This window comes from Cornus florida, unplaced genomic scaffold, assembly GCF_030987335.1.
Source record: "Cornus florida cultivar Cherokee Brave unplaced genomic scaffold, ASM3098733v1 CherokeeBrave_3.0.0_Hap2_Chr04, whole genome shotgun sequence".
Taxonomy (NCBI): Eukaryota; Viridiplantae; Streptophyta; class Magnoliopsida; order Cornales; family Cornaceae; genus Cornus; species Cornus florida.
The window spans coordinates 1,449,428-1,475,543 of NW_026775574.1; the positions used below are offsets into that span (position 1 = coordinate 1,449,428).

The window sequence follows — 26,116 nt, forward strand, 5'->3', positions numbered from 1 at the left end:
TTTCTTTTTTTTTTTTCTTTTTTTTTTAAGCAAGTGTTTGGCGTTCGGCTTGAAGTGCCAGCTGCCACTGACTTGCTGAACGGGAAGAGTGTAAATTTTTAACAAAGAAGAGACTTTTTATAAAGCATGGAAATTTCGTACACTTGCAAGCATGTAATTTAGAACGTACAATAGGCTTGAAATTAAACTCTACTTTTACTGGTAATACCTTTTCAGAGACGTAGCATTCCATGTCTTATTGACTACCCTTCCTGTCATAGTTTCTAGGACGTATGCCCCCTTCCCTATGACTTTGCTATTCTGTACGGACCTTCCCATGGGGAGAACATCTTTTTGACTATTCCCACCTTCCTTTTCAGAACCAGATCGCCAAGAGCGAAACCCCTGTGCCTTGCCTTCTTGTTATGGTTATTCACAAGCGTCTGTTGATAAGAGGCAAGCCTTATTGCAGCCGCATCCCTTTTTTCTTCCAACAAATCAAGATTGAACCTCAGCATTCTATCATTCTGCTCTTGATCCCACGCCAAGCTCCTTACTGTTGGAACCAAATGCTCAACTGGTATCACCGCCTCGGTGCCATAGGCCATAGCGAATGAGCTCTCTCCAGTTGGCCGTCTTGGGGTTGTTCTGTAAGCCCACAAGACGTTCGGTAGCTCATCTAACCATTTACCCTTTTCATTCTCTAGCTTTTTCTTGATACAAGCAAATATTGTCCTGTTTGTGATTTCGGCTTGACCATTAGCCTGGGGATGACTGACTGCTGCTAACTTCTGATTGATTCTATATTCCTCCAGCAGCTCTCTCACTTGCTTGCTATCGAGGTTGGTTCCATTGTCCATCACGATTGACCTTGGTATGCCAAAACGACAGATAATATTATTCCAGATGAAGCGTCTTACTTGAGTTTGGGTGACACTAGGGTACGGCTCTGCTTCTACCCATTTGGTGAAGTAATCAGTAGCTAGCAGAACGTACTTATTCTGCGATCTTGCAATCGGCAAAGGGCCAACCACGTCCATCCCCCACTGCGCGAAAGCCCATGGGGTGGCCATTACGTGCAGGTCTTCAGGTGGTTGATGTATCAATGACCCGAACCTCTGGCATTTATCGCATCTTCTAGAGAATTCTTCTGCATCTCGTGCCATGTTTGGCCAGAAGTACCCCTGGGTCATTGCTTTGTGTGCTAAAGATCTTCTTCTGGAGTAATTTTCGCATACTCCCTCATGAATGGTTCGCATAATCTGTCTAGCTTCTGTAGGGGTAACACACTTCAAATATGGACCCGAGAAGGAGCGTCTATATAACTGATCGTGTATAATGGCATACTTTGCTGCGCTGGACCTAATTCTTCTTGCCTCGTCCTTGCGCTCGGGGAGTGTACCATTACATATGTAAGCCATGATTGGATCAATCCAACTCGGCTCATATGGTATAACATTAACATGTTGAGTGCTCGGATTAGGCAGTTCTTCAAAAATGGAAGGTTAGATCAGTATGTCGACCGGGATGACCCTAGCTAAAGTATCTCCAGAACTAGATGCACTACAAGCCAAGCGGTCGGCATCTTCGTTACACTCTCTCGGTAATTGGATAAACCTGATCTGATCAAAGGCTTTCGCCTCACGCAGAACCGCAGTTCGGTATGCTTCCATGGTCTCATCCTTAGCCCCATAGTCCCCATTGACTTGTCGAATGACTAGTTGTGAATCACTATAAGCCATCAGACTCTTGATCTTCAGTTCTTTAGCCAACTTCAGCCCAGCTATCAACGCCTCGTATTCTGCCTCATTGTTGGTCGCGTTGAACTCTAGTCTTATCGCTTGGCTCAGCGTAGTTTCTTCTGGTGTTTTCAATTGAATTCCAATCCCGGCCCCCATTTGATTCGAGGAGTTGTCCACGAAAAGCTTCCACCAGGAACAATTATAATCCTCCACCGTATCTTCAGCATCACAGTCAAGTAGGAAATCTGCCACTGCTTGACCTTTGATTGTCGTCCTGGCCTCGTACGCGATATCAAATGAACTCAATTCAATGGCCCACTTGGTCATTCTCCCCGACAGGTCCAGTTTGTGCAAGATCATTCTCAGAGGGAAAGTTGTTAAAACGACAATTGGATGAGATTCAAAATAATGTCTAAGCTTCCTTTTTGCGTTGACCAGCGACAAGATCATTCGTTCGGCCCTAGAGTACCTTCCCTCTGGTTCAGACATTGTCTTGCTAACATAAAACACCGGGAACTGCTTGCCCTCTTTGCAACGGATCAGAACGGCACTGGTTGCTATACTGGATACCCCGAGATATAGAAAGAGTTTCTCATTCGGTTCTGGAGCAGACAGAACCGGAGGATTATGCATGTACTCCTCCAGGCTGGTTAGCGCTTGCCGTTGCTCATCCCCCCAGGCTTGTCTTCCGTGTCCTCGAATTGTATCAAAGAAAGGTTTACAGCGGTCTGAAAGCTTAGAAATAAATCGGCTCAGTGCGGCTATCCGGCCTGTGAGTGCCTACACCTCTTTAATTGTCCTTGGCTCTGCATTCCTGATCAAGGCTTCTGCCTATGCTGGGCTGACCTCAATTCCTCTATGATTGACCACATGTCCCAGGAATTGACCTGAACTTACACCGAACGAGCATTTGGCTGGATTAAGCTTCATCCCATACTGGCGCAACACATCGAACACATCTTGCAGGTGCGCTAAATGATTGCTCTTCTTCTTACTCTTGACCACCATATCATCAATATAAGCCTCGACAGTGCTGCCCATTTGGCCCTTAAAAATCTTGCTGATCAGCCTCTGATAATTAGCTCTAGCGTTTTTTAATCCGAATGGCATGACTTTATAACAATAAGTCCTTCGTTCAGTAACAAATGAAGTTTTCTCTTCATCAACTGGGTCCATAGGAATTTGGTTATAACCAGAATAAGCATCCAGGAAAGTTAACCGCTCATATCCTGTGGTGGCATCTACCATTTGATCAATCCTGGGCAATGGGAAACTATCCTTTGGGTAGGCTTTATTTAGGTTAGTGAAGTCGATGCACACTCTCTATTTCCCATTCTTCTTCTGCACTACTACAACATTAGAGAGCCAGGCCGGGTACTGAACTTCTCTGATGAATCTGGCTTCAAGCAGCCGATCAACCTCCTCAGCTATTATCTGATTTCGTTCTGGAGCAAATCTTCTCTGCTTCTGCTTCACTGGCTTTGCATTCGGATCCACATTGAGGGAATGGCAGGATACAGCAGGATTTATCCCTGGCATATCTGAATGGCTCCATGCGAATACATCTGCATTCTGAATCAGGAAATTAGTCAACTCTAGTCTCTCTTCTTCAGTGAGTCTGGCTCCCACCCTTGTTGTTCGGTCTGGTTTCTCATGATCAATCTTTACTTCATGAAGGGGTTCTGTGGTCAGAACTGGTGGCTCCTCCCCCCCATCCTTGCTAGGAGGAGGGTTCTGTAATTGCTATTTCGGAATGGCTGAACGGATGGGATTTTTCCCTTTTCCAGTAGATTTCAAAGTTACTGAATAACATTCTTTAGCCGCAACCTGGTCCCCGTGTATATCTATCACCTTGGTCCCATCCGGACCCAAACATCGCATCACTTGATGTAAGGTTGACGGAACGCCCTGAATTTTGTGAATCCATCCTCTGCCCATCAAGAGGTTGTATGATGGATGAATTTCCACTACCACACAACTTTCAGTCAAAACCCGCTCAGCGGCTTGTACTGTCAATTCCACTATTCCAATGGGTTCCACTCGCTTCCCATCAAATCCAAGCAACGGATTTCCTGTGGGTTTGAGTTTTTCGGGTTCGATCTCCAGTCGGTCGAACGTCACCCTGGGCATGACATTCGCACTACTTCCTGGATCAATCAGGACTCTCCGAACCAGGCATTCTGCAATCGTCAGACTGACGACTAGTGGATCTTCATGAGGAATCTGAACGCGTAGCAGGTCCGTTTTATCAAACTTAATCGACGTGGATGTGTTCTGCAGGTGCAAAGCACGCACACTACCAATTCTTCTTTTCAGCTGGGCCTGGCGTAACCTCGTTCTAAGCAACTCCTCTGACTCTGTTGTTTGTTCAGGTCGGCCATGAATTGCGTTTATAATCCGGACGGGCTGAGAGTTGTGTTGGTTTGGCCTCTGGTTCCGCTTGATTTGTTCAGTCGGGCGGTTATGCTCTTGCGCCGGACCCTGAACATAGCTTGCAAACTCCCCCTTTGCGATCAGCATCTCTACCTGCCTCCTTAGGTTCCTGCATTCGTTAGTCTGATGCCCAAAATCACTATGGAAAGCACAATGTTTAGTCTGATCCCTCTGTTCAAGAGGTTGCCTGATTGGCAGAGGAGGACGAAACTTATCTTTGTTCTCCTGGTATAGCCTTGCTAAGGTGACTCTGAGTGGTGTGACTGATTCCTCCTCCCTGGGCCTCTTCTCCGCCTTCCATGAGGGGTGACGTTGCAGTTGAGCTTGTTTTTGCCGGATCTTGGCTTTGGACTTCTCCTTCGTCGAAATAATTGACGTCTTCCTTGAATTAGCTGCTTCTTCCTCCTCAAGGCGAATAAAACCGTCAGCTCTCTCGTTCAACTCGTCCATTGTCTTTGGCGTATTAACCACCAAGCTGGTGTGGAACGGCGTCCCCCGGTTCATTGCGAGTTTAAATGCTTGGACTGCTGTTGACGGGTGACACTCCATTACCATGCTTTTAACGAGGTTAAACCGGGTGAGAAAAGCTTGGAGCCGCTCATCCTCATGTTGCTTCATTGTAAAAAGGCTCGATACATCCTTAGCTAGACGCTTATTCCCGTAATACTGGCTTATGAACTTATCGCATAAGTCCTGGAAACTGGCGATTGAGCTTTGAGCCAGATTCTTGAACCAATTGAGAGCTGGTCCAGCCAAGCTCGTAGGGAAACACTTGCACATCAAAGGATCATTATTAGTATTCAAAGCCATTTTCAACTGAATATGGTATATGTGATCGATCGGATCGATTGTTCCGTCAAACAGAATGAAGATCGGCATGGAAAACTTCTTCGGAATCGGCGCGTTCAGAATTTCATCAGTGAACGGCGATGCGACTGTCCTTGCTGAGGAACGCAATGCTTCGTTTTCTCTTAAAAACCGTGACGCAAACCCTCGATCGGCAGATCTCCTTTCTGAGCTATGGTAATCAACTGTCACTAATGAAGGTCGGTATGGCGGATCGAACGACCTATCCTCCGCAAATTCACTCCGCCATGGTGACGCAATCCTATGCTCATATGCCGATGCTTCCTCCCTCATAATCCGTTTGTGATGCGGTTCCAGACGAACAGATCCTTCTCAGTCCTCTACTCGGCCGACATTCGGAGGCAGATTACCAATTATACCTTCATCACGACGTGGACCACCACGGTTGATATCTTCTGGATCACCTTGACGATCAGCTTCGAACGGTAAAGCTCCCTCTCCTTCAGGAGGCGGCCTTAAAATTGCAGGAGCCTTGCGATGCTCCATTCCAGCTCGTAGCTCTGCATTTTCTTTCCTCAAAGCATCGATCATGTTCATTAGCTCATCGAGCTTCGTCTGCTGGCCGTTCTCCAAAGAATTCAAGTTCACCTCTCCGATCATCATTCCAGATCGGAGCAAAGTCATCAACTGCAGGCTTCTTGATCAAATCGGAGTTCCGCTAACGCGCGCACACCAGATCTGAACTTACACTTGCCGAATTTGGTCCACTACAGGCCGGATTCAGTAATCATAACAGATCATAACCACGTAGTCCGCCGGATCAAGCACGGATCTGATCTGCTTGAATCGGACGCCAATTTTCTGAAATCAACCGGAACTTGGACTCGTCAAGACAGATCGTATTATTACCAATGTTGATTCAGCTTTCGCAGATTAATCGTTTTCCTCGCAGAATGCGTTGAATCGATCTGATCTGGAATGATATCAATCAATCCTTCCTGTTCTTCCCACAGACGGTGCCAATTGAAAGTACAAAGAATTTTTCCCTAATTGTAGAAAGAGAAACTTTACACTCCCGATGATTTTTCCAACCCCTTTTCCGTCTCAATCCCCTCTATTTATAGACAGTTATAACCACCACTGAGCTGGTCCTATCTTGTTCTCCTTTGGCTGGACTCGACTTCCCTCATTTTATCATGGGCTTCTGAAATGACTTTATGGACCTGGGCCCATACGGCGCGAACTTGCTCCATCTCGTTCGTCCACATCCGACCCGTCCTATGCAATGTGGATCACACCAGACCCAGGTCATTTTGGTGTCCTCACAAACAAATTCATTGTTTTAAACAGCCATAAATTACTGCTATGAAAAAGAATGTTTAAACTTGTACAGGAGAGATGGGCAAAGCACATCCCGTACTGTGACCAGGACAAGGAGAGGTTTAGCGTTTATAATGTCCCAAAACGGCCAGGTGAGCCAAAATGGTAATTGACCCAATTTTGTAAATTTTGTTTTATTGAATTTGGATCTGGCGAGGTTAATAAATAAATAACTAAAAGAAAAAGATGAAAAAAAAATGGTAAAGTGAGGTCTGCATGAAAAATAGTGGATCCCCCTATTATTTTTCACTGTATGGTACTTCCAAGAAGTTTGTGGTGTTTGTGATCTGATCTATGTATTGTATACACACTTCAGTATATTCCCGTCATTCTTCAATCTATTCAAGTATTTAATCAATAAATTAATAGACTAAATTGAACTAAACCCTCTGTTATTTTAAAAAGTGGCAAAATACATTTTATTACCAACTAATTCCATTGTGCTTTCAAAAGTTACAAAGTGCCCCCTTTTAAAATTTCCAACACTTCACTGATTATTTTGATAAAAATATTCTTTTGCATGAGCATTTTGGCCAAATTTAAATGATATGAGGCTGATGAGATGAGGTGAGACGCTTTGTTTGTGGAATGTATAGCGAAAGGATATGAGTGCAAGAAAAAAATAAAAATAGTGAGCTTTGTCCAATTGACGTGTACGTGTGTTGTGTCATGTGTGTGATGGTATAAGTTTGTCATTATTTGACCAGGTCTTATATTGTCTAATTTTAATAAATTGTTTAGTAGTCATTATATTTGTATTCCATAAGTTTTTCACTTTCTATCGATTGTTTGTTTTGGCATCACAATCACATGATGAGTCAAAAGTGGTAAACCTAAATCAACAAAGTCCGCCTCCTATTTTGTTGGTTAGTAAAGAAAATAATAAAATAATAATAATAAAGCAAAAAAGTTGCTTAAAAAATGGTAGTCCAATGCACGCATTTTGTATTTCTTTTAAAAAGTCATCCAAGAGGACAAACATTTATTATATTATATATTTTTTTATCCTTATAATTTTCTGTATTTTCCCCCAAACGCCCTCCAATTGTCGTGAAGATCAAACCCTGAGAAACGAAAGCACTACTGCAAATGTTAAAACACAAATTAAGGTACGATGAATATAGACATGATTTTGAGAATAGACATGATTTTGAGAGAAAGTATAGTTTTTTTTTTTTTTTTTAAATAAAAATAAAATCATCAATGGAATTATAGAATCACATTCCAAACCTGAATCTAACTGGAAAAGTTTAATTCAAACATAATATTGATTTTAATTTCTGATTTAACTGATTTTAATTTGTGATTGGGTGGGTGTCCTAGTCATATAGACTAGCCTTTCCACAATAATTGGCCCCACGAATTTAGTTTAGAGGATCCTAAGCCTTTCGATAAATGTAACAGATTGGTCATGGTGTTTCACTAGTACTACATTATACTTCTTGGAAAAACATGGTAGGTGAATATATAATTATATATATATATATATAGTATATAATATCGCCTGTGAGTGTGGCCCCCAGAGTCTATACTCTGGAATAGGACGCTATAAAAAAAAAAATCTTCTATTGAAGCCATACAAACACACACACAAACGACGGAACAAGTGTGTTTGTTCCGTCGAATGTAAATGGATCGCCAACTCAGGACGTCTGACTCGGCGGTGACTCTGGCGGTGCTTGATGATGCCACTCCCAATCATCACTTTCAACGGCGTCACCGCACTATTCCATCCACTCAGATGAAGGTATCATTCCCACGAGTAATACTGTTTTTTGTAGCTTCCTATATATATAGATTACACTCTGCCCCTTCTCGCTTTATATGTCTATGTATCTATCTTCATGTGATTGCATAAATTTGATGGACATGCATAGATTTGTGTTTACTTTGAGCAGATGTTTTATTTTTTATAAAAAAAAATTAATTTTTTTTTATAAAGAATATTACTTTTAAAAGTGAATTATTTTTAATTGTGATAAATATATAAAATATTTGGTTCAGGAAACGAGTAGATGGGAAAATCTGAAACTTGCTTACAAGACATTGGGAGTTGTTTTTGGAGGGCTTGTGACTTCCCCACTTTATGTTTACCCTTCAATGCCTTTGAAGATATTGCGATCGCAACCTAAGGCTAGGGTTCTGGCTTCTCTCGATAGAACGTCACCCCTCCTTGTGATGATGAGAATGGATTTAGAGTTTTTGGTATCAAGAACGTGAGATTGCGATTGCAACCGGCTAGGGTTTGTGGTCGTTCTCTTAAGAACACGAGGCTGTAACGACCCGGTCATTTACCTCCCTTTCCTTTTTCCTGAAATTTTACGAATGAATTTTTTTCGTTTAATTTTCTTTTCTGAACTCTGTTTCTTGTCGCTTAGTGTCGTCTCGAGTATTTGGAAATGATTTCTGAGACTCTTTTCCGTGGATTGACAACTTCCTTTGAGGACCGAGTCATTTCAGCATTTTCGCTTTTCGAACACTATGCGCTATTTCGTCCTTTTCCCTATTCTGTCTTATCTCCGTTTGTCACTTGTTTGGTAGAACCTCACTTTTTGTGCTTGGAGTTAGTTTTTGACTTCACATACCTTCATCTTCAGTGGTTTTCTTGAAATACGTATCTTTACTTTTGCAAGAAAGTACTCTGGTTGCTCCTGGTGTCCACAGGGCATAAATGCACAATTATTCAGAATCTTTTTCATTTCTTGGGGTATTTTTCGTAAATATCTTTTGAAAATATTTTATTTCAGGGGTATCTAAGAAAATATCTTTTGGTTTGCAATAACTTTCGTTAATTGCACAATGGCCCCTACAAAAAGGGTTAACTACGAAACTGTCCCAGAATAAAAATATCCTCCAAAAGATATTTTTATTCTGAGACAGTTTCGTAGTTAACCCTTTTTGTAAGGGCCATTGTGCAATTAACGAAAGTTATTGCAAAATGTCTCGTCTGGAGCCTGGATTCTCGTACGGGATTCATTTTCACATTTTTTTGAGTCATGGACTCTTAGAATTCCGTTCTGATCGTTTTTCTCCGATTTCAGAATTTCTGGACCCAGTTGCCGCCGAACTTGTTCAGGGCATATCTCTCTGCTCGGGACTCGGTTTTCAACGTCGTTTCTTTCATTGTTCATATTTTCTCATTTTGAATCTTTTTCGTTCATGGAGTTTTACCGTTTGAGCGCGTTTGCTTAAATTTCACTTTTCCGGACCCGGCGAGGCCCTTTCGGGGCACTTTTTGAGATTTTCTATAAAAAGGGGACTTAAGGAGAAAAATCAGATTTTTCATCATCTTCCCTACCTCTCTTGGCCGGATCTCCTAGCATCCATGGCTGCCACTTCCTCTCTCCTCCTATGATCCACTTTTCCTTAGTAAAAATTCTTCGGCCTTTACATTTGTTATTCCCCTCGACGTACTCTACCTTTTGCCCTTATTAGAATTCATTTTTGACTATTTCTTGAGTTTGGGCTTGAGGTCAAGTTGTAATTTTCATGGGACTTCATTCGGATTCATGTAGATCGTGTTGTCCCCGACAAAACCCTTCGCTTTCGGCGAATTCAGAACACTTTTTTTTCAGTGGGGATTTGAGGTTTCATCTCAAATTGAGGTAGGAGATGTTATAATTTACTTTTCTTGTCATATTACATGCTATGGATGCTTGTACTATTTGTTTACATGCTTGGTTATTAAATCTAGAAATTTTAATTAATTATTTCTTTGTGTAAGATTTAATTTTCCCGGTTGCTCATGACTTGTTTTAAACATGTGGTATGATATTAAATTACATCTTGATATGGTCATTGACATATATTAAATCTAGATCATTTGGACAAATAACGAAAATTTTATTTAATATTTATCTTGAATAAATATTTAATTTGTGTGGCCTTAACTAGTTTGAAATCGATATGTGTTAGCATATTAAATTAGGCCCTAACATACTCTTCAACATATGTGAATTTGAGAATATTTGATGATGTTTTAAAATCCAGAAACAAATGATTAATTTGATTAATTAATTTATTCCGAGTGTACTATTCACTCCATTGGATTTCCGACTTGATAATCTTGGTATGCATGCCATATAGTTTCACATATATTTAATCGAGAACATTTGATTAAGTTTTGAAAATCTTTTGTTTAATTATTTTTCTTGTATTAAAGTTTAATACTTAAGGCCGTAACTTGCATGAAATGTACTTGTATTGTGTTCTTAAATCAAGTTATGACATGTTGTATAACATATGTTAAATTGAGGTCATTTGGAGGACTTTCAAAATCTAGAGATTTTAATTAAATGAAATAATTAAAATCCATTTAATGGTTCTATGCACTTGATTAAGTTTCTAACCTTGTATTCATGATTTCCTTGATAAGTTTTTTCATGTGTATTACATTGAACATAATCGAATAAGTTTTGAAACTTATATTTATTCATTTCCTTTGTATGGAACTTAACTCACAAGGTTGTGTCGTGTATGAAATGAACTTGAAACTTGACATTGAACTTGGCCTTGACATGATCCTTGACATAACTTGTTCGTAGAACATTTGGACTTGCCATGTAACCTTGATAATTTAATCCCTTAAGTAGATTAAATTTCATTTTATGTCTCCCTCAAGTTAATTATGTCTTGATATCATGTATCTAGACTTCTTGTATCTTGGTTTCATTAATGTGCTTAATGAACATGCTCATTTGTTTCGGAATGGTTTATTCACACATGTGTTGTTTAGTATACAATTGAATCATGTATCGTATACTCATGGTGTATTTGTTTCGATGGATTCCATGTGTTATTTATCTTGGTTGTGGTCTATATAAATGCACACATTGATTTCTTGACATTTCACATGCCATCATAGTTGAGAACTTAGGGTATGACTTGTGTGATCCAAAATCTTGGTTGTACATGATATGTAGTTAATGCATTTCTTGTATTTTGATACAATCTTGACTTGCATAACTTGTTGATTTTGGAACTTGGGATATCAATCAAGAATTGACATGGCTAGGACTCGGGTCTAGTACGGGGGAATGTCCCTCTACACTATAGTGCCCACTAGGGGAAAGGTACCCATGGGTTAGTAGCCCTAAAGTGATCTCAAGAGTACGGTTTTAATCCGGGCAATATTCAAGTTTCCACATTGGTTGATTTCACTCTTTAAATTTCAAGTTGCTATTCCTTGAAGATTTAAACTTGTCGTGTATGTGAAATGCACCAATCTTGTCTCATTGCATCGATTTTATGCTTCATTCGTGATTTAACTCCTTAAATTTTAAGTGTTGTATTCCTTAAAGATTTAAGACTCTTTTCGTGTTATGTGGTAGATTCTACCTATGTTTAAATGCATAGATATTATGCCTTACTCCTGACTCCATGTATCTTCCTTTCGTGTTTTATGGAATATCCCATCTTTGTTTAATTGCGTATATATTATGCATTATCCTTGATGTCATGTGTAACTCTTTTCGTGTTATGTGAATGGTTCCAACTTTGTCTAATAGCATAGATATTATGCCATGTTCTTGATTTCGTGTATTAACCCTTTCGTGTTAATTGGAATGCTCCAATCATGTTAATTGTATTGATAAAGCAATTCATGTTAATCTATGTTCTAGTATCCTTTTGTCATGTTGTTTGGAATTATTCCAAGCCTTACTTAATTGTATTGATAATGTAATTCATGTTAATCTATGTTCAAGTAACCTTCTTGTCATGTTCTTGGATTATCCCAACTTTGACTTGTTTTATATATATATATATATATATATATATATCATGATTCTTGTTGCTTATACTCCATGGTAGCTTAGGATGATCCCTGAGTCTAATCATTGATATAGACGTTAGGTGGCATGATCTCTTTTGAATTATATCATGTTAGTTATAAAAATCTCTAAAGAAATCGAGTCGATGCATGCTCATTCTTTACGAGTAAACTTGTTTACTCACCCCGAAGTTACTGGAGGATTTGATCAGGTACGAAGACTTGGTTCGTGATGCTTGCTGTTCAGTGGGATGGCTTCTAGCTTTTCAGTTTCTATATCATGCAAATGTTAGCATGAAATACTATTTCATAGCATTTTGTATAAAATAAGTATTCTTTGATTCCATATATGTAAAGCGTACATAAGTACACTCTATGCAATGTATTTAACTTGTATGAGATAAGGCCGTAGGCTAATGACATGTATATTGTATCCTATGTACTTTTTAACTTCATGAAATATTATGAAAACCTTGAAAAATGCCAAGTTATTGTTTTGCTATGGTTGCATCGGGTGTGAGAATCCGTTTTCCTTCTTTCATAGGGTCTCATTAATCATATATGAAGGGTGGCCAAGGGCCAAACGGTCATTTGAAACCATTTCCTAATTTTGGTTTTCACTTTTCACATTTCAAGTTAATTTTCGCCTTTTTAGCCGTTGGGGGGTTGGATTTTGACTCGGCCATTTTCGGGAGCCGCAGACCATTTCCGCGCACTCAAAATCATCATTTACGTTTGCGTGAATGATCGTTTCCATGAAAACCCCTTTCGTTTGTGTTTTGAGCCTCCTATGGACTCATTTCACCTTTTTGTTGAAAAACTCGGCCCAAGGGCATTTTGGAGATTTTCTTTGGGGAATAAATTCCATTCTCAAGTTCGTCACGTAGAAAATGTGATTTTAGGGGGAGTTTCTTCACGACATTTTTCCGAAAAATGTCATCTTGACCTCGAAAATCGTGCTCCAAACTCATTTTTCTGCTAAAACACTGTTTCTGCTGCATTTTTAGCATTTTGTTCAAGATGAACCGGTTCAAGGTGTCATTTTGGTTCAGCTTGGGTATACTACCAATGTTGAATTGGTCTAATAATGTTGAACCGGTTCAAGTCTTCCAGAGTTTTCAGTTTTGAACTTCCAACTTCAATCTGACGTAACTTCTTCGTTTCAACTCGGAATTGGTCCGTTCTTGAGTCTAAACTGACAGCGTCTAAGTAAGCTTTCCAATGGTACCAATTTCAACTTCAGATTCTTTTCCTATCTTAAGATATCCTCATTTTAGTGAAGGGTGTCGGATTTGGTTCGAACCGGGATAGGGTTCAACTGGGATTTCAGTTCCTTTGGCCTTGGGACTTCATGTGAAGTTTCCAAAGGATGGTTTTGGATGTTTTCAATCTAATTTGACTTGTTAAAAGTTAAATTCCTTCCTCCTTGGGTAAAATGACCATTTTACCCTTGGTCATTCTTTTGGAGGGGTTTTGATGCCCTTGTCTTCGTTTTGTTTCCATTGAGCCTCGAAACTCTATCAAAGTCCATTCCTGTGTCTTAGGGATGACGTACATCTCTAAGGACTTGTCCTTGTTTTGCTTCCGCACTTTATTCATTTGGGTTCCGTGACCTCATGGGAGGTTATCTTAGGGTCTCAAAGGTGTGTTGTGCCTTGGGAGACCGTTGTTTCATTTCTTGCTTCCACATCTGGATCCGTTAACAGGTCAATTTTCAGTTCATCACTGACCCACCGGGTTGAATAAAAACCCGGGTCGTTACAGAGGCAGTGATGATACAAATGAATGGAAAATGGAATGATTTAAAGTTTTAATGAAAATGGGTGTGCTGCTTGCAAAACGACGTCATTGCTTTAGTGTGTCCTTTTTGGTCTTTTTACAAAAAAATTTATTTTTATATATTTAATAAAATGCTTTAGTAAGGGTATTTTGGTCAATTTAAGTTTTAAATGTGTGAGGGGGACCTAATTGCACTAAATTGAAACTTCAGGGGTGTTTTTTGCACTGGAGGGGTGTGATATGCACTATATACATACTTGAGGAGTGTTTTTTGCAATTGACCCTATATAAAATACACACACACACATATATGGGCCCATAGTAGGAATGACAATTTGACCCGCCCCCGCGGTTACCTGTCCCGCCCCGTTTTTAGCAGTTTTAGGGGACCATTTAGCTAATTTGGGCAGGGATGGTTTGATATAACAAAAACCCGCGCAGGTTTGGTGCGGGGGCGGGGGGAGGTCGCCCCGCCCCGCCCCACCTCGTTTAGATATGGAAATTACTTAACTACCTTTATTTAATTATTATATATATTTCCTATTAGAAACTCTAGGTTTTCTTAACTCTCTCATTCACATCATTACTCTCAGCTGCGCCTACCCGTAACCCAATAGGTAATTAATTAATTATCCTTATTTTATTTAATATATATACTCGCATTGGAACAATGTAGTTTGACTTGTCTAGTTTTGGTATGTTATCTTTTATGAAATTGCTGTTATAGAATGTTTTTAATGTTGAATTAACTATTTATTTTTCATTTTTAATGAATCTGTTCAATAATAATATAATTTTAGTTGAAAAAAAAATTAAATGTAGGAGAAATTTTGGTCTTAAATGGGGCGGGGCGGGTACCCGCGGGGGTAAAAATGTTAAACGGGGGCGGGGATGGGGTGAAAAGTCCCCCCATTTTTGCGGTTTTGGGCGGGAACGGGGGCGGAGTTTCTAAACGGTTGTGAGGGCGGGGAGTGTACACCCGCCCAAACCCACCCCTATTGCCATCCCTAGCCCATAGTAACACATACACACCTAGGCCTTAAATTCATCAAGGCCCTCTTCGCTACTAATCCAAAACTAAGTCCTATGGCCCAAATAACATCAAGTCCAGTCCATTGCAAATTAAATAGATATGACAACGAATTAAAATAATTAATTACACATGATGCAAAATTAAAGTCATATAAACATGTAAATCAATTAAACAAATAAATAATTAAATAAAACAAATTAAATAACTAAATAACAATTAAATAAAAAAATAAAGCCAATTAAATCAACTAAACTAATTAATTTAATTAAAATAAATCATTTAAAATATAGGAGTATTAAATTTTTTCTCTCTACTGAGTTCTTTTTTTCTTTTTCTTTTTTAAATTCTAGCAAGAAACTCACACAATCATGAACGAGTAGACGAGTCTCTGTTATTCTTATTGAAATTTGAATCCTCACCGTTTAATTTTTAGAGATGAAAATAACTAACCCATGAAGTACAACTCTTAGCAAAGGAAAGTAAAATGTTATGATATTTGGAGGCAGGCTTGTGGGAAGTGGGAGGTTGAACATTATCTGACAACTAAGACCCACGGCACAAGCACATACTATGACACCATAGAATTATTAATCTTAGGCCACAAATGGTTCGGCATCCAAAATGCCATGACTTTACTTTCCTAATGTCAAACAAATTCATTGTTTTAAACAGCCATGAATTACTGCTATGAAAAAGAATGTTCAAACTTGTACAGGAGAGATGGGCAAAGCACATCCCGTACTGTGACCAGGACCAGGGGAGGTTTAGCATTCATAATGTCCCAAAACGGCCAGGTGAGCCAAAATAGTAATTTACCCAATTTTGTACATTTTGTTTTATTAAATTTGGATCTTGCGAGGTTAATAAATAAATAACTAAAAAAAGAAGATGAAAAAAAAAAAAAAAATGGTAAAGTGAGGTCTGCATGAAAAATTGTGGATCCCCCTATTATTTTTCACTGTATGGTACTTCCAAGAAGTTTGTGGTGTTTGTGATCTGATCTATGTATTGTCTACTCACTTCAATATATCCCCGTCATTCTTCCATCTATTCAAGTATTTAATCAATAAATTAATAGACTAAATTGAACTAAACCCTATGTTATTTCAAAAAGTGGCAAAATACATTTTATTACCAAAAAATTCCATTGCGCTTTCAAAAGTTACAAAGTGCCCCCTTTTAAAATTTCCAACACTTTACTGATTATTTTGATAAAAATATTCTTTTGCATGAGCATTTTGGCCAAATTTATATATATATATATATATATATATATATATATAGATAGATAGATAGATAGATAGATGAGGCTGATGAGATGAGAGATGAGGTAAGACGCTTTGTTTGTGGAATGTATAGAGAAAGGATATGAGTGCAGGGAAAAATACGATAGTGGGCTTTGTCCAATTGACATATACGTGTGTCGTGTCGTGTGTGTGATGGTTAGGGGTGACAAAAATCCCCAACCTGGTGTGGAACCGCCCCGCCCCCGCCCCATTTAAAGCGGATTTGGAGAACCGTTTACTTAAATGGGGAGGGGATGGTGGTTAAAAAAAAAAAAAAACCGGCCGGTTGCGGGGCGAGGGCGCGGGACTAAGATCCCTGCCCCATACCCGCCCCGTTTGATATATTAAATTACTAATTTATCTTGCCATGTTAATATATTTACTAAATTAACCTTCATAATATATATATATATATATATATATATATATATATATATATATTGGAGACCAGTTTCAAACCCTACTTCATTGCGGCAGCCGTGTCTCTTTAAACCCAGAACCCAGAATGAATCCAAACAGAGTCTTAAGATTTAACCTATTTGAAAATTCATGTCTTGAACGTCAAAATCCCTAATCCCTAGCAAAATCACGATCCATTTCTCTCCACCAAAATCACAGTATCCATGGTTGTCCGCATTCGTCTTCAACGTCACATCCTCTCCGTCGATCGCCAAAGTTTTCATCAACATCCCTATTGATTTGATGTACCGGAACGCAAACATCACTTTTTCCGGCCGCCGGAGCTTCAGCTTCGGCTGATGATTTGTCAAGACCGAAATGCAGAAGGGTTAAGGTTTGGAAATGGAAGAGGCGGCGAACATTGGAGGAGATGGTGGAGGTCAGGTAAAGGAAGGGAAGGATGAAGGTTAGGGTTTTGGAATGAGGTTGGGCCACGGATCTATAGAGATTTGCAGATATTTGTGGATGGATAATATATTTTTTTAAAACTTTTGATTCTTGCAGACAATAGATAAACTGAAATATATGGGTTTTCACCTTCTGATTCTTGTAGATTTTGTTGTTTGCAGTTACAGAGAGAGAGAGAGAGGGCAAGTTCAGAGTTGAGAACGAGAATAGAGATGAAGGCGACTGGTGAGGCTAACATGAGTTACCCTAAAAATATAATCGGTTATGGGGCGGGGGCGGGGGCGGTTATGGGGATTAGAGGCAAAAAATTAACAGGTTATGGGGCGGTTTTGGGGGCACCAAAATTAAACGGGGGCTAGGATCGGGAATGGAAAACCCGCCCCATACCGCACCATTGCCATCCCTAGTGATTGTATAAGTTTGTCATTATTTGACCAGGTCTTATATTGTCTAATTTTAATAAGTTGTTGGGCAAATTTCTCAAAACCCCCAAAACTATTAATAAGTGATCATAAAACCCCAACCAATTTTTAAAACCTCCAATAATATAGCAATGTTATCATGTTACCCCAACTCTACCAACGGCGTCATAACCACTCCCTGTGCGTTTTGGAGAAAAGGCGTAGGCGGCGAGGCGGCGACGCTGGAGGATGAGTTGAAGAACGGGGAAGTACTGGAACCGTATGCTTTGTCGATGATCTCCCCACAGAGGCTAGGGTTCCATGAAAACAAAGTTGTCGTGTTCATCTGTGGAAGCCATGGCCGATTTAAGAAATTATAGGTCTAGTTTCGGCTTTCTCTCTCATTATTTTTTGCCTATATACATAATATTGTGTGTGTTACTGTGTTTATATTTCTATGAGCCAACAATGGCCTCATCTTTGGTGGCTATTAGGTTATGCAATCTATGAGCCAACCACGACCCGTCAATCAACAATTACTGTATTAGTGACCCAATTTGGTTGTGCCTCTAGTTTTGCTCTGTTATAGAAGTCTGGTGGTGTCTCTAATATATATGGTCAACTATAATGGTCTCCAAATCACCAACCTGTGATGAAATCATATTGGTTAGATTCAAACCCACATATAAGCATGTATAAATTCATGGAGTGGAGAGAGAAAAATGGGTTCAGATTATGAAATGATGACAAGTAGAATTCAATGGTTTATATATATATATGTATATGTGTGTGTTTTAGTTTTTATATGTGTAAATCTATATATTGGTTTGTATATCTAAACTTCATGATTGTTGTTCAAAGTGGGTTTATGATAGTTAAGCCTGAAGGGTGTGCGGAGATGGCGGCGAGTAGAGAGAGAATGACAAAGAAGAGAGAGAAGATGACTAAACAGTGGGTTTTAACTGTAACAAATTTGGGGGTATTTTTGGAATAACGCGTATAAATATATTTCACTTGATTGGCACATGTTACTTCAGGGGTATTTTCGGTATAACACATTTAAATACACATCACTTATTTGGTACATGTGACAGCAGGGGTATTTTGGCCACAAAAGTCAATTTGTTAAAGCATTTGTTAACCACGCGCTGGGTAAACGGGGCCAATTGCAAAAGTTGGGATAACATGATAACGTTACTATATTATTAGGAATTTTAAAAACTGATTGAAATTTTATGATCACTTATTAATAATTTTAGAGGTTTTGAGAAATTTGCCCTAAGTTGTTTAGCAATCATATATTTGTATTCGATAAGTTTTTCACTTTCTATCGATCGTTTGTTTTGGCATCACAATCATATGATGAGTCAAAAGTGGTGGCCTAAATCAAGAGTCCACTTCCTACTTTGTTGGTTAGTAAAGAAAATAATAAAATAATAATAATAAAGCAAAAAAGTTGCTTAAAAAAAGGTAGTCCGATGCACGCATTTTGTATTTCTTTTAAAAAGTCATCCGTCATGACAAGAGGACAAACATTTATTATATTATATATATTTTTTATCCTTATAATTTCCTGTATTTTCACTCAAACGCCCTCCAATTGTCGTAAAGATCAAACTATGAGAAACAAGAGCACTACTGAAAATGTTAAAACACAATTTTTATTTTTTTTATTTGGACATGATTTTGAGAATAAACATGATTTTGAGAGAAAGTATAGTTTTATTTTATTTAAATAAAAATAAAATCATCAATGGAATTATAGAATCACATTCCAAACCTGAATCTAACTGGAAAAGTTTAATTCAAACATAATATTGATTTTAATTTCTGATTTAACTGATTTTAATTTGTGATTGGGTGGGTGTCCTAGTCATATACACTAGCCATTCCCCAATAATTGGCCCCACGAATTTAGTTTAAAGGATCCTAAGCCTTTCGATAAATGTAACAGATTGGTCATGGTGTGTCACTAGTACTACATTATACTTCTTGGAAAAACATGGTAGGTGATATATAATTATATATATATATATAATATCGCCTGTGAGTGTAGCCCCCAGAGTCTATATTCAATTGAAGCCGTACAAACACACACACAAACGACGGAACAAGTGTGTTTGTTCCGTCGAATGTAAATGGATCGCCAACTCAGGACGTCTGACTCGGCGGTGACTCTGGCGGTGCTTGATGATGCCACTCCCAATCATCACTTTCAACGGCGTCACCTCACTATTCCATCCACTCAGATGAAGGTATCATTCCTACGAGTAATACTGTTTTTTTGTAGCTTCCTATATATATAGATTACACTCTGCCCCTTCTCGCTTTATATGTCTATGTATCTATCTTCATGTGATTGCGTAAATTTGATGGACATGCATAGATTTGTGTTTACTTTGAGCAGATTTTTTATTTTTTATTTTTAAAAATTTTAAATTAATTTTTATAAAAAAAATTAATTTTTTTTATAAAGAATATTACTTTTAAAAGTGAATTATTTTTAATTGTGATAAATATATAAAATATTTGGTTCAGGAAACGAGTAGATGGGAAAATCTGAAACTTGCTTACAAGACATTGGGAGTTGTTTTTGGAGGGCTTGTGACTTCCCCACTTTATGTTTACCCTTCAATGCCTTTGGAGATATTGAAATCTCCAACTGAAGATGACTACTTGGGAATCTATAGCATCATGTTCTGGACTCTCACTCTTATTGGTGTTGTTAAGTATGCTTCCATAGCTCTCAAAGCCGATGACCAGGGTGAAGGTATATATCTCTACCCTTCTACTTAGTTTGTTCATGCTCATCCCTAAATTTGTTGGATCATTTATTTATTTATTATCTCATTTTTGTCTGCAATTCTTCTTCTATTTTTTTTTTTTTTAATTCTATTTTTTTTTTTGGGTGATACTTTGTTTTTTTACTTAGAAATCCAGAATAAAGTCTCTTTCTTTAATATAGTTCATTCCTATTTTCCATTACTCTATTGCTTCTTCAAATCATAATCTTTTGCAAAAGAGAGCTTGTGGCTAAATACTTGTTTTACAAAGTTGGTGGTGGAAGGTAGGATTACCCTTTTCCAGGCAGCTCTTGGCTAAATACTTGAATCATCATTATTATCTTTCTATCTCTGTTTTCTTGTTAGTATTGCTTCCAAAATCGTTAAAGGATCTTTCGATTGACCCCTTGACTGATGAAGATAAAAAGAGCATTAAGTAAATTGGCCTATTGGTCCATTCCCAAGGGTAAGGCCATAAGGGTGGTCTTGGTTTGGAAAACATGGCCCTAGGAAGAGAATGGTTATGGTGATTCTCTAGAGAGGAAAGGTCCGCTTTGGAACACAATGATATGAATCAATATAGACTCCAAGAAAACAGATAGGGTGTAAATTGTATCTTGTCTAGCATTTAATACTCTACTTGGGCGGACATTTGTTGAAAGGCTGTTGTTCTTAGTAGGCCTCGACTGTGTCCCCTTTGCAAACCTCACTGATTTTGAAAATTTGCATTTATTGGTTGGAGGTTTAAAGGGGAAAGATCTTTTGGAGATCCATGTTTTTGCCTGATTCATGATTCATTTTTCTTGAAAGAAACGGTAGAATTATGCAAAACTTATATGGAGGTGATGGAAAATTTATTATAATACTTCCCCCCCACAACCTGAGCGTGCACGTATCTTCCATCATATGAGATTGTGAAGCCATAAGCATGGTCAGATATTAGATAATGCTGAACTTAACAGTGGAGGCCGTCTTTTAGTGGCGTTATCAAGTTTTAACTTTGATGTTTTTTCCTTACACATTCCTGGTCAATTGGGCATTTGTTACAATTTAGGGATGTCATGGTGGCAATAATATTCATCGCCTTGTGGGATAAGGTATGTCGTCAATGTAGAAATTTTGGCTGCAGGTCGGAACTAAAAGTAAAGGTCAGAGTAACATTAATGTGGAGGTGGTTATATTAGATACTCAAATATGCCTCATAAGGTTTTGGATACCAGTTAGACCATAATCTTTTTACTGACTTGGGTTCCTAAGTTAGTCAATCAAAGGTAGGTTTTTTAGTGAAGCAATCAGTGATTACTCTTGAAGGGTTTAGGAACTTAGACTCTTCTTAGTTTCATTTTTTTTTTTTTTTCAAATACAGACTCTTCGCCCATCTTGTTCTATTTGCATGATTATCTATTTTTTTTTTTTTTTTCACCAAAAAAAATTTCTATTAATACTCTAAATGTGACATGATACAATTTCACATGTTATATTCTGTATTGTATCATACAAATTGTTTAACTTATAGTTTGCATTCTTTTCTCATGCATGTAGTGGTTGGCACTAGTTTAACTTCAAACTCATTTCTCATGTATGCACCTCACCAGCTTTTTAAGAAGACATCATAACAGCACAAAATTTTTTATTATTAGTATGTTTTCAAATAGATAACGGAGGTTGAGAATTTTGCACTTATAGCAGGAAGACAGCCCTCTAGGTTTGAGGTTTATTGTAACTGAGCCAGTCTCTTCCCTTTAGCAAGAAGACAGTAATCTATTCTGTTGTTGCTCCACTGTCTCTCTAGCCACCATTAGCCCTAATCTTATGAGAAAAATAATACTGTTAGTGTTTTTATGGGCAGCATCTTCCCCAGTCTAGAGGATGTTATAGAAGTAGCATGGGGTGTGTTATATGTATATATATATATAATTGTCTTCTTCTTGATAATGCAGTGACATTCTTATTGTGTTCTATTCTATTCAATTTATGAAGTCCTCTCAAAGTTTTATCAACACATTCCTCTTGTTTTTCATAATTCACTTTTCTATCTATTAACTGTTCGCTCCCTTCAATGTTCTGTTTCAACTACATTATGGTCAGAACTGATCCTCTCATACTTGTATTCGATAATTTTGTCGTGCAACCTATTTTTCTGGGCAACATTTCCATGGTCAAGAAAAACAGATACAATAACTCGATAAGTATACAGGAGTATAAGAACTCACCCCCCAACAAAATGAAAAAAGAAAAGAAAAGAAAGAAAAAATATTGATGATAAATAGAAGGCAAAGAAGAAACATTGTATATTTCCATTTGGATTGAGCACAACTTCAAGGGAAAAAATAGGGAAAATTACTAATTAGTCCTACTTTTAAATACTAAAGACAAATAAGTCCTATAAATTTTTTACAAAGACAAAGAAGTCCTACTTTTAACAAATATTTTAAAATAAGTTCAGATTCTATAAAGAATGAACCTTTTTCCAGTATTGCCCTTTGTTTCTAAATTTTCATTAGTGCCTTTTCACCAAAAGACAAATTCTCTCTACTTTCAATATTTTGTAACTAATACCTCTTTAAAAAAACATTAATTATTAGAAAAATTAACAATCCTTAAACATTTAACAAATTATTTTAAATCCATCAGCAAAGGCCACAGCCTCCAATCTCTGAACTGGAACTAAAAGACGCTCACTTCGTTGTCATCAGTGTGATCCACAATCATCAGCATCAACATCTCCATTAACAGAAACAACATCGCCATTTCCCTCAAGTCACATTGTAGCCATTGATATATCAACAAATTGTGAGCCACAGTTCCCCAAAAGGAACATTTTTTTTGGGATAGAGGGAGTATATAAAAAAATTATCAAAATATCTTAATATATCAAATATAACGTTCTTAAATTATTTATTTTCAATAAAAAATTTAGCAAATCCACCACCCCCCACCCCCCCCCCCCCCCCCCTTCCCCTCTTCTTTTGTCCTTCAAGTCTCGGTATGGCATTGCAATTGCTTCCCACATTAACCACTATCAGTCAACCCCACACACTGGATTATGGAACAAGCTCCAGAGCCTCATGATGTCTACCAGCTTTCTTTTCTAAGGAGAATATATGAAGGCATTCCTTGGTATTGATTTCTAGTATTTACATAATACAGAAATAAGGTTAAGCAGGGTGCCATAAGTCACTTCAATAATGGATTTTAGGGTAATTACTTGAAGCATAGTCATTCATTCGTAATGAAACTGTGTTTGGAGAAATTTAGTTAATCAACTTATATAATATATGAAAAGGGTAAGAGAGGAAATGTGTTAGTTATAGAACTTTGTTGGACATTTTTATGAAAAGGAGGACTAAATTTTCCTATGAAACTCTTGTTAGGACTTATTAATCTTTAGAGTGCAAAAGTAGGACTAACTTGTAATTTTCCCAAAAAAATATCTAAGGAGTTCTCTGAATTTAAATATTATTGCAATGCTATAGATCTTTCTAGTCAATGGTTTAGTTGATACAAGTTTACTTGTGGTCACCGAGGCTTTTCTGTGTGCCCAATATGGGTCATGCTTTCTGTACAGCAATTTTGTGTTGCTTACCATGCTTTTGATCACATTATCCTTTCTATATAAATCGTTACCTGTGTTCAAGGTCCTGAACATCAAATTCAGATTAAACTTCGGTCACTATGGAAGTGGGTTTGATAAGTAGAACTTCGTGGATGGGAAGCTTTGAGGAATTCAAACACAAAGCATTCAATTGGAGCGTACAAGGTTTCAAAAGTTCTATTTCGGAGAGAGGATTATCGAGCAATAGATTTTGAATTTATTATTACTGAAGTGCGTTATTATGGTTTTTCAATAATGGATTTTAGATCCTTTCTTACAAGGGTGGAGCCAAGGGTAGGCATGTCCCCCCATTTTTTTTTTTTTTAAAATTTTTAATACCCCTAAAAATTAGTTAATTCAACAAATTAATTTAACCTGTGTTTCTAAAATTCATTGAAAATTTCAATTGCCCCAACCCCCTTCCCCCAATTTTTTCAAAACACTTGTACATTGGCCTCAAAATAGAGAGTTTGAAAATTAATTTAACTTGTGTCCTTTGAAACTTATAGACATTTTAAACTTGGACTATATTTTTTAACCATACTCTTGAAAGCCCAAATCTTATGAAACATAAATTTAAGCCATTATTATTGTAGTCCACTTATCATTATTATATTTTCATAAACACGTGTATATTAATTCAAGAGAGAAAAATACACTGATGACCCTCATATTTAATATAAATGCATTAACTTTTATTGTCACACATTTTAGTCTTACTTTGTTTACAACTGAAATATCTAAAATTACATAGCAATCACCAGTGGTGAGTCTTGTTGTATATGTTACTAAAGTAATAGTCTTGTTTTGTTAAAACTTGCAAAATTTAATTTAGTTAAAATTCTTAATCTTTTATGAAGATAATAATGATTTATTTTTTTCAAAGTGACATCGAAGTACTCAAAATGTTTTTTTAAAAAATTGTTGAAGAAAAATTGATTCTTTACCAATGCCTTTTCTTTATGTCTTCTTTTTTTGACTTCTAAATTATGTTTCCTCTTCTTTATTGATGTAAGTGGAAGTGATAAATTTGTTACGAGGAACAGATTACCTTGAATCCATAAGGTGGGTGTTTTGAATCCCCAAAACAAAGGATAATTTCAGAGAAATCTGATATTTGTATTGATAATTGAATAAATAAAAGTTTTTAATTTTGCAGTTTGCAGTACACGTATTTATAATAATAGAAAACCTAACGAAAACTAAAACATAAAGAAACCTAACTCTAGAAGAAAACTAAAACATAACGAAATCTAATAACAAAAGGAAAATGACACTAAAAATAAGTCTAAAAATAAAGTTTCTCTAAAAAATCCGAAAAAATAGAATAAGAAACCTAATAAATAAAAAACACTAAATTTAAAATCTCAGATCATTACGACTTTGTTAAGATCTCAAACAAAAATCTCGAAATAATCTGCAGACCTCCTATAACACAATAAAACGCTATTTTGGAGCCTTAAACGAATGTATTCAGCCGAAAATCAGCATGGCCCACAAGCTAAAGCTAGTGGGTTTTTCTCAATGCATCGTTTCCACCCAAAAAACACTATTGGTTTGTCAAAAATGGACTTGTCGAACTGTTCAGAATTCTGTCCTACATCAGTTCCCTCCACTTCAAAAAAACTCGTCCTCGAGTTTGGCTGTGAATAACATGAATTATTTCCTACCACAAAATCATATCGTTCATTGCCATGAGAATCTCCAATGCACAACACCAAAGTATTTTCATTAGTGTATTTCTGAATAAAAACTTCTTCACTTGCAATCTGTTCAAATAATGATCCTTCACCAATTTAAATCTCAAATTCATCAAAACCATATTGGACATGTAATTTAAAATTTTCTTTGACCCCATCATCAATTGATTTAGATTTTTTGCTTTCAATGTCAAACTTCTTGTCACCATCTTCTTCTTTTGCAGCGTTAAATTCCTTGACGGCATCAACTTCAACAACAAGAGGTGGAATAACAAAATTATTCTTATGATTAATCTCATAGTAAGGTGGTAGAAACTTGGCTTGCTAAAGACATTTCATCTTCAACCAAGATTGTATCGGTGCTTTTCTTTGTCGTGCACGAGAAACTCGCAATTGTTCTCACCAATTAAAAGCTATTCCTTCCAATTTGTATGAGACCAACGTCACCTTATTTTCCTCTTTAATTTCCATGTAATCAAAGAACCTCTCAAAATCTACTAGCCAATCCAGGAAATTTTCAACATGAAAGAGAGCATCAAAACTAGGAGGAAAATTCCTAGG

The 26,116-nt window shown here is 37.4% G+C and overlaps 2 protein-coding genes across 5 annotated transcripts in view; both read left to right on the top strand.

Moving 5' to 3' along the window:
• The first annotated feature begins 7,770 nt into the window (after positions 1–7,770).
• Positions 7,771–9,108, top strand: LOC132305541 (uncharacterized). Its single transcript, XM_059803171.1, has 2 exons — positions 7,771–8,088; positions 8,346–9,108. The coding sequence occupies exons 1-2, from the start codon at positions 7,972–7,974 to the stop codon at positions 8,559–8,561; spliced, it is 333 nt and encodes a 110-aa protein (XP_059659154.1). The 5' UTR covers positions 7,771–7,971; the 3' UTR covers positions 8,562–9,108.
• Positions 9,109–19,442: 10,334 nt separating this feature from the next.
• Positions 19,443–26,116, top strand: part of LOC132302432 (probable potassium transporter 17) — a 30,985-nt gene continuing 24,311 nt past the window's right edge. For 3 of the 4 annotated variants that reach the window (XR_009480831.1, XR_009480832.1, XM_059799293.1), the window contains exons 1-2: positions 19,443–19,732; positions 20,016–20,247. Coding sequence is in view for 1 of the 4 variants with exons in the window: in XM_059799293.1 (XP_059655276.1) it covers positions 19,616–19,732; positions 20,016–20,247 (349 nt within the window). In the remaining 3 variants the exon portion in view is untranslated. Of the gene's footprint in view, positions 19,733–20,015; positions 20,248–26,116 lie in introns of those variants that run through there. The other variant, XM_059799294.1, reaches the window with a different exon arrangement.

Bases quoted from the DNA above. Each gene is read 5' to 3' on its own strand.
- LOC132305541 (XM_059803171.1), top strand. From the start codon at position 7,972: ATGGATCGCCAACTCAGGACGTCTGACTCGGCGGTGACTCTGGCGGTG. The intron at 8,089-8,345 runs GTATCATTCCCA...TATTTGGTTCAG, and splicing joins TTCCATCCACTCAGATGAAG to GAAACGAGTAGATGGGAAAA.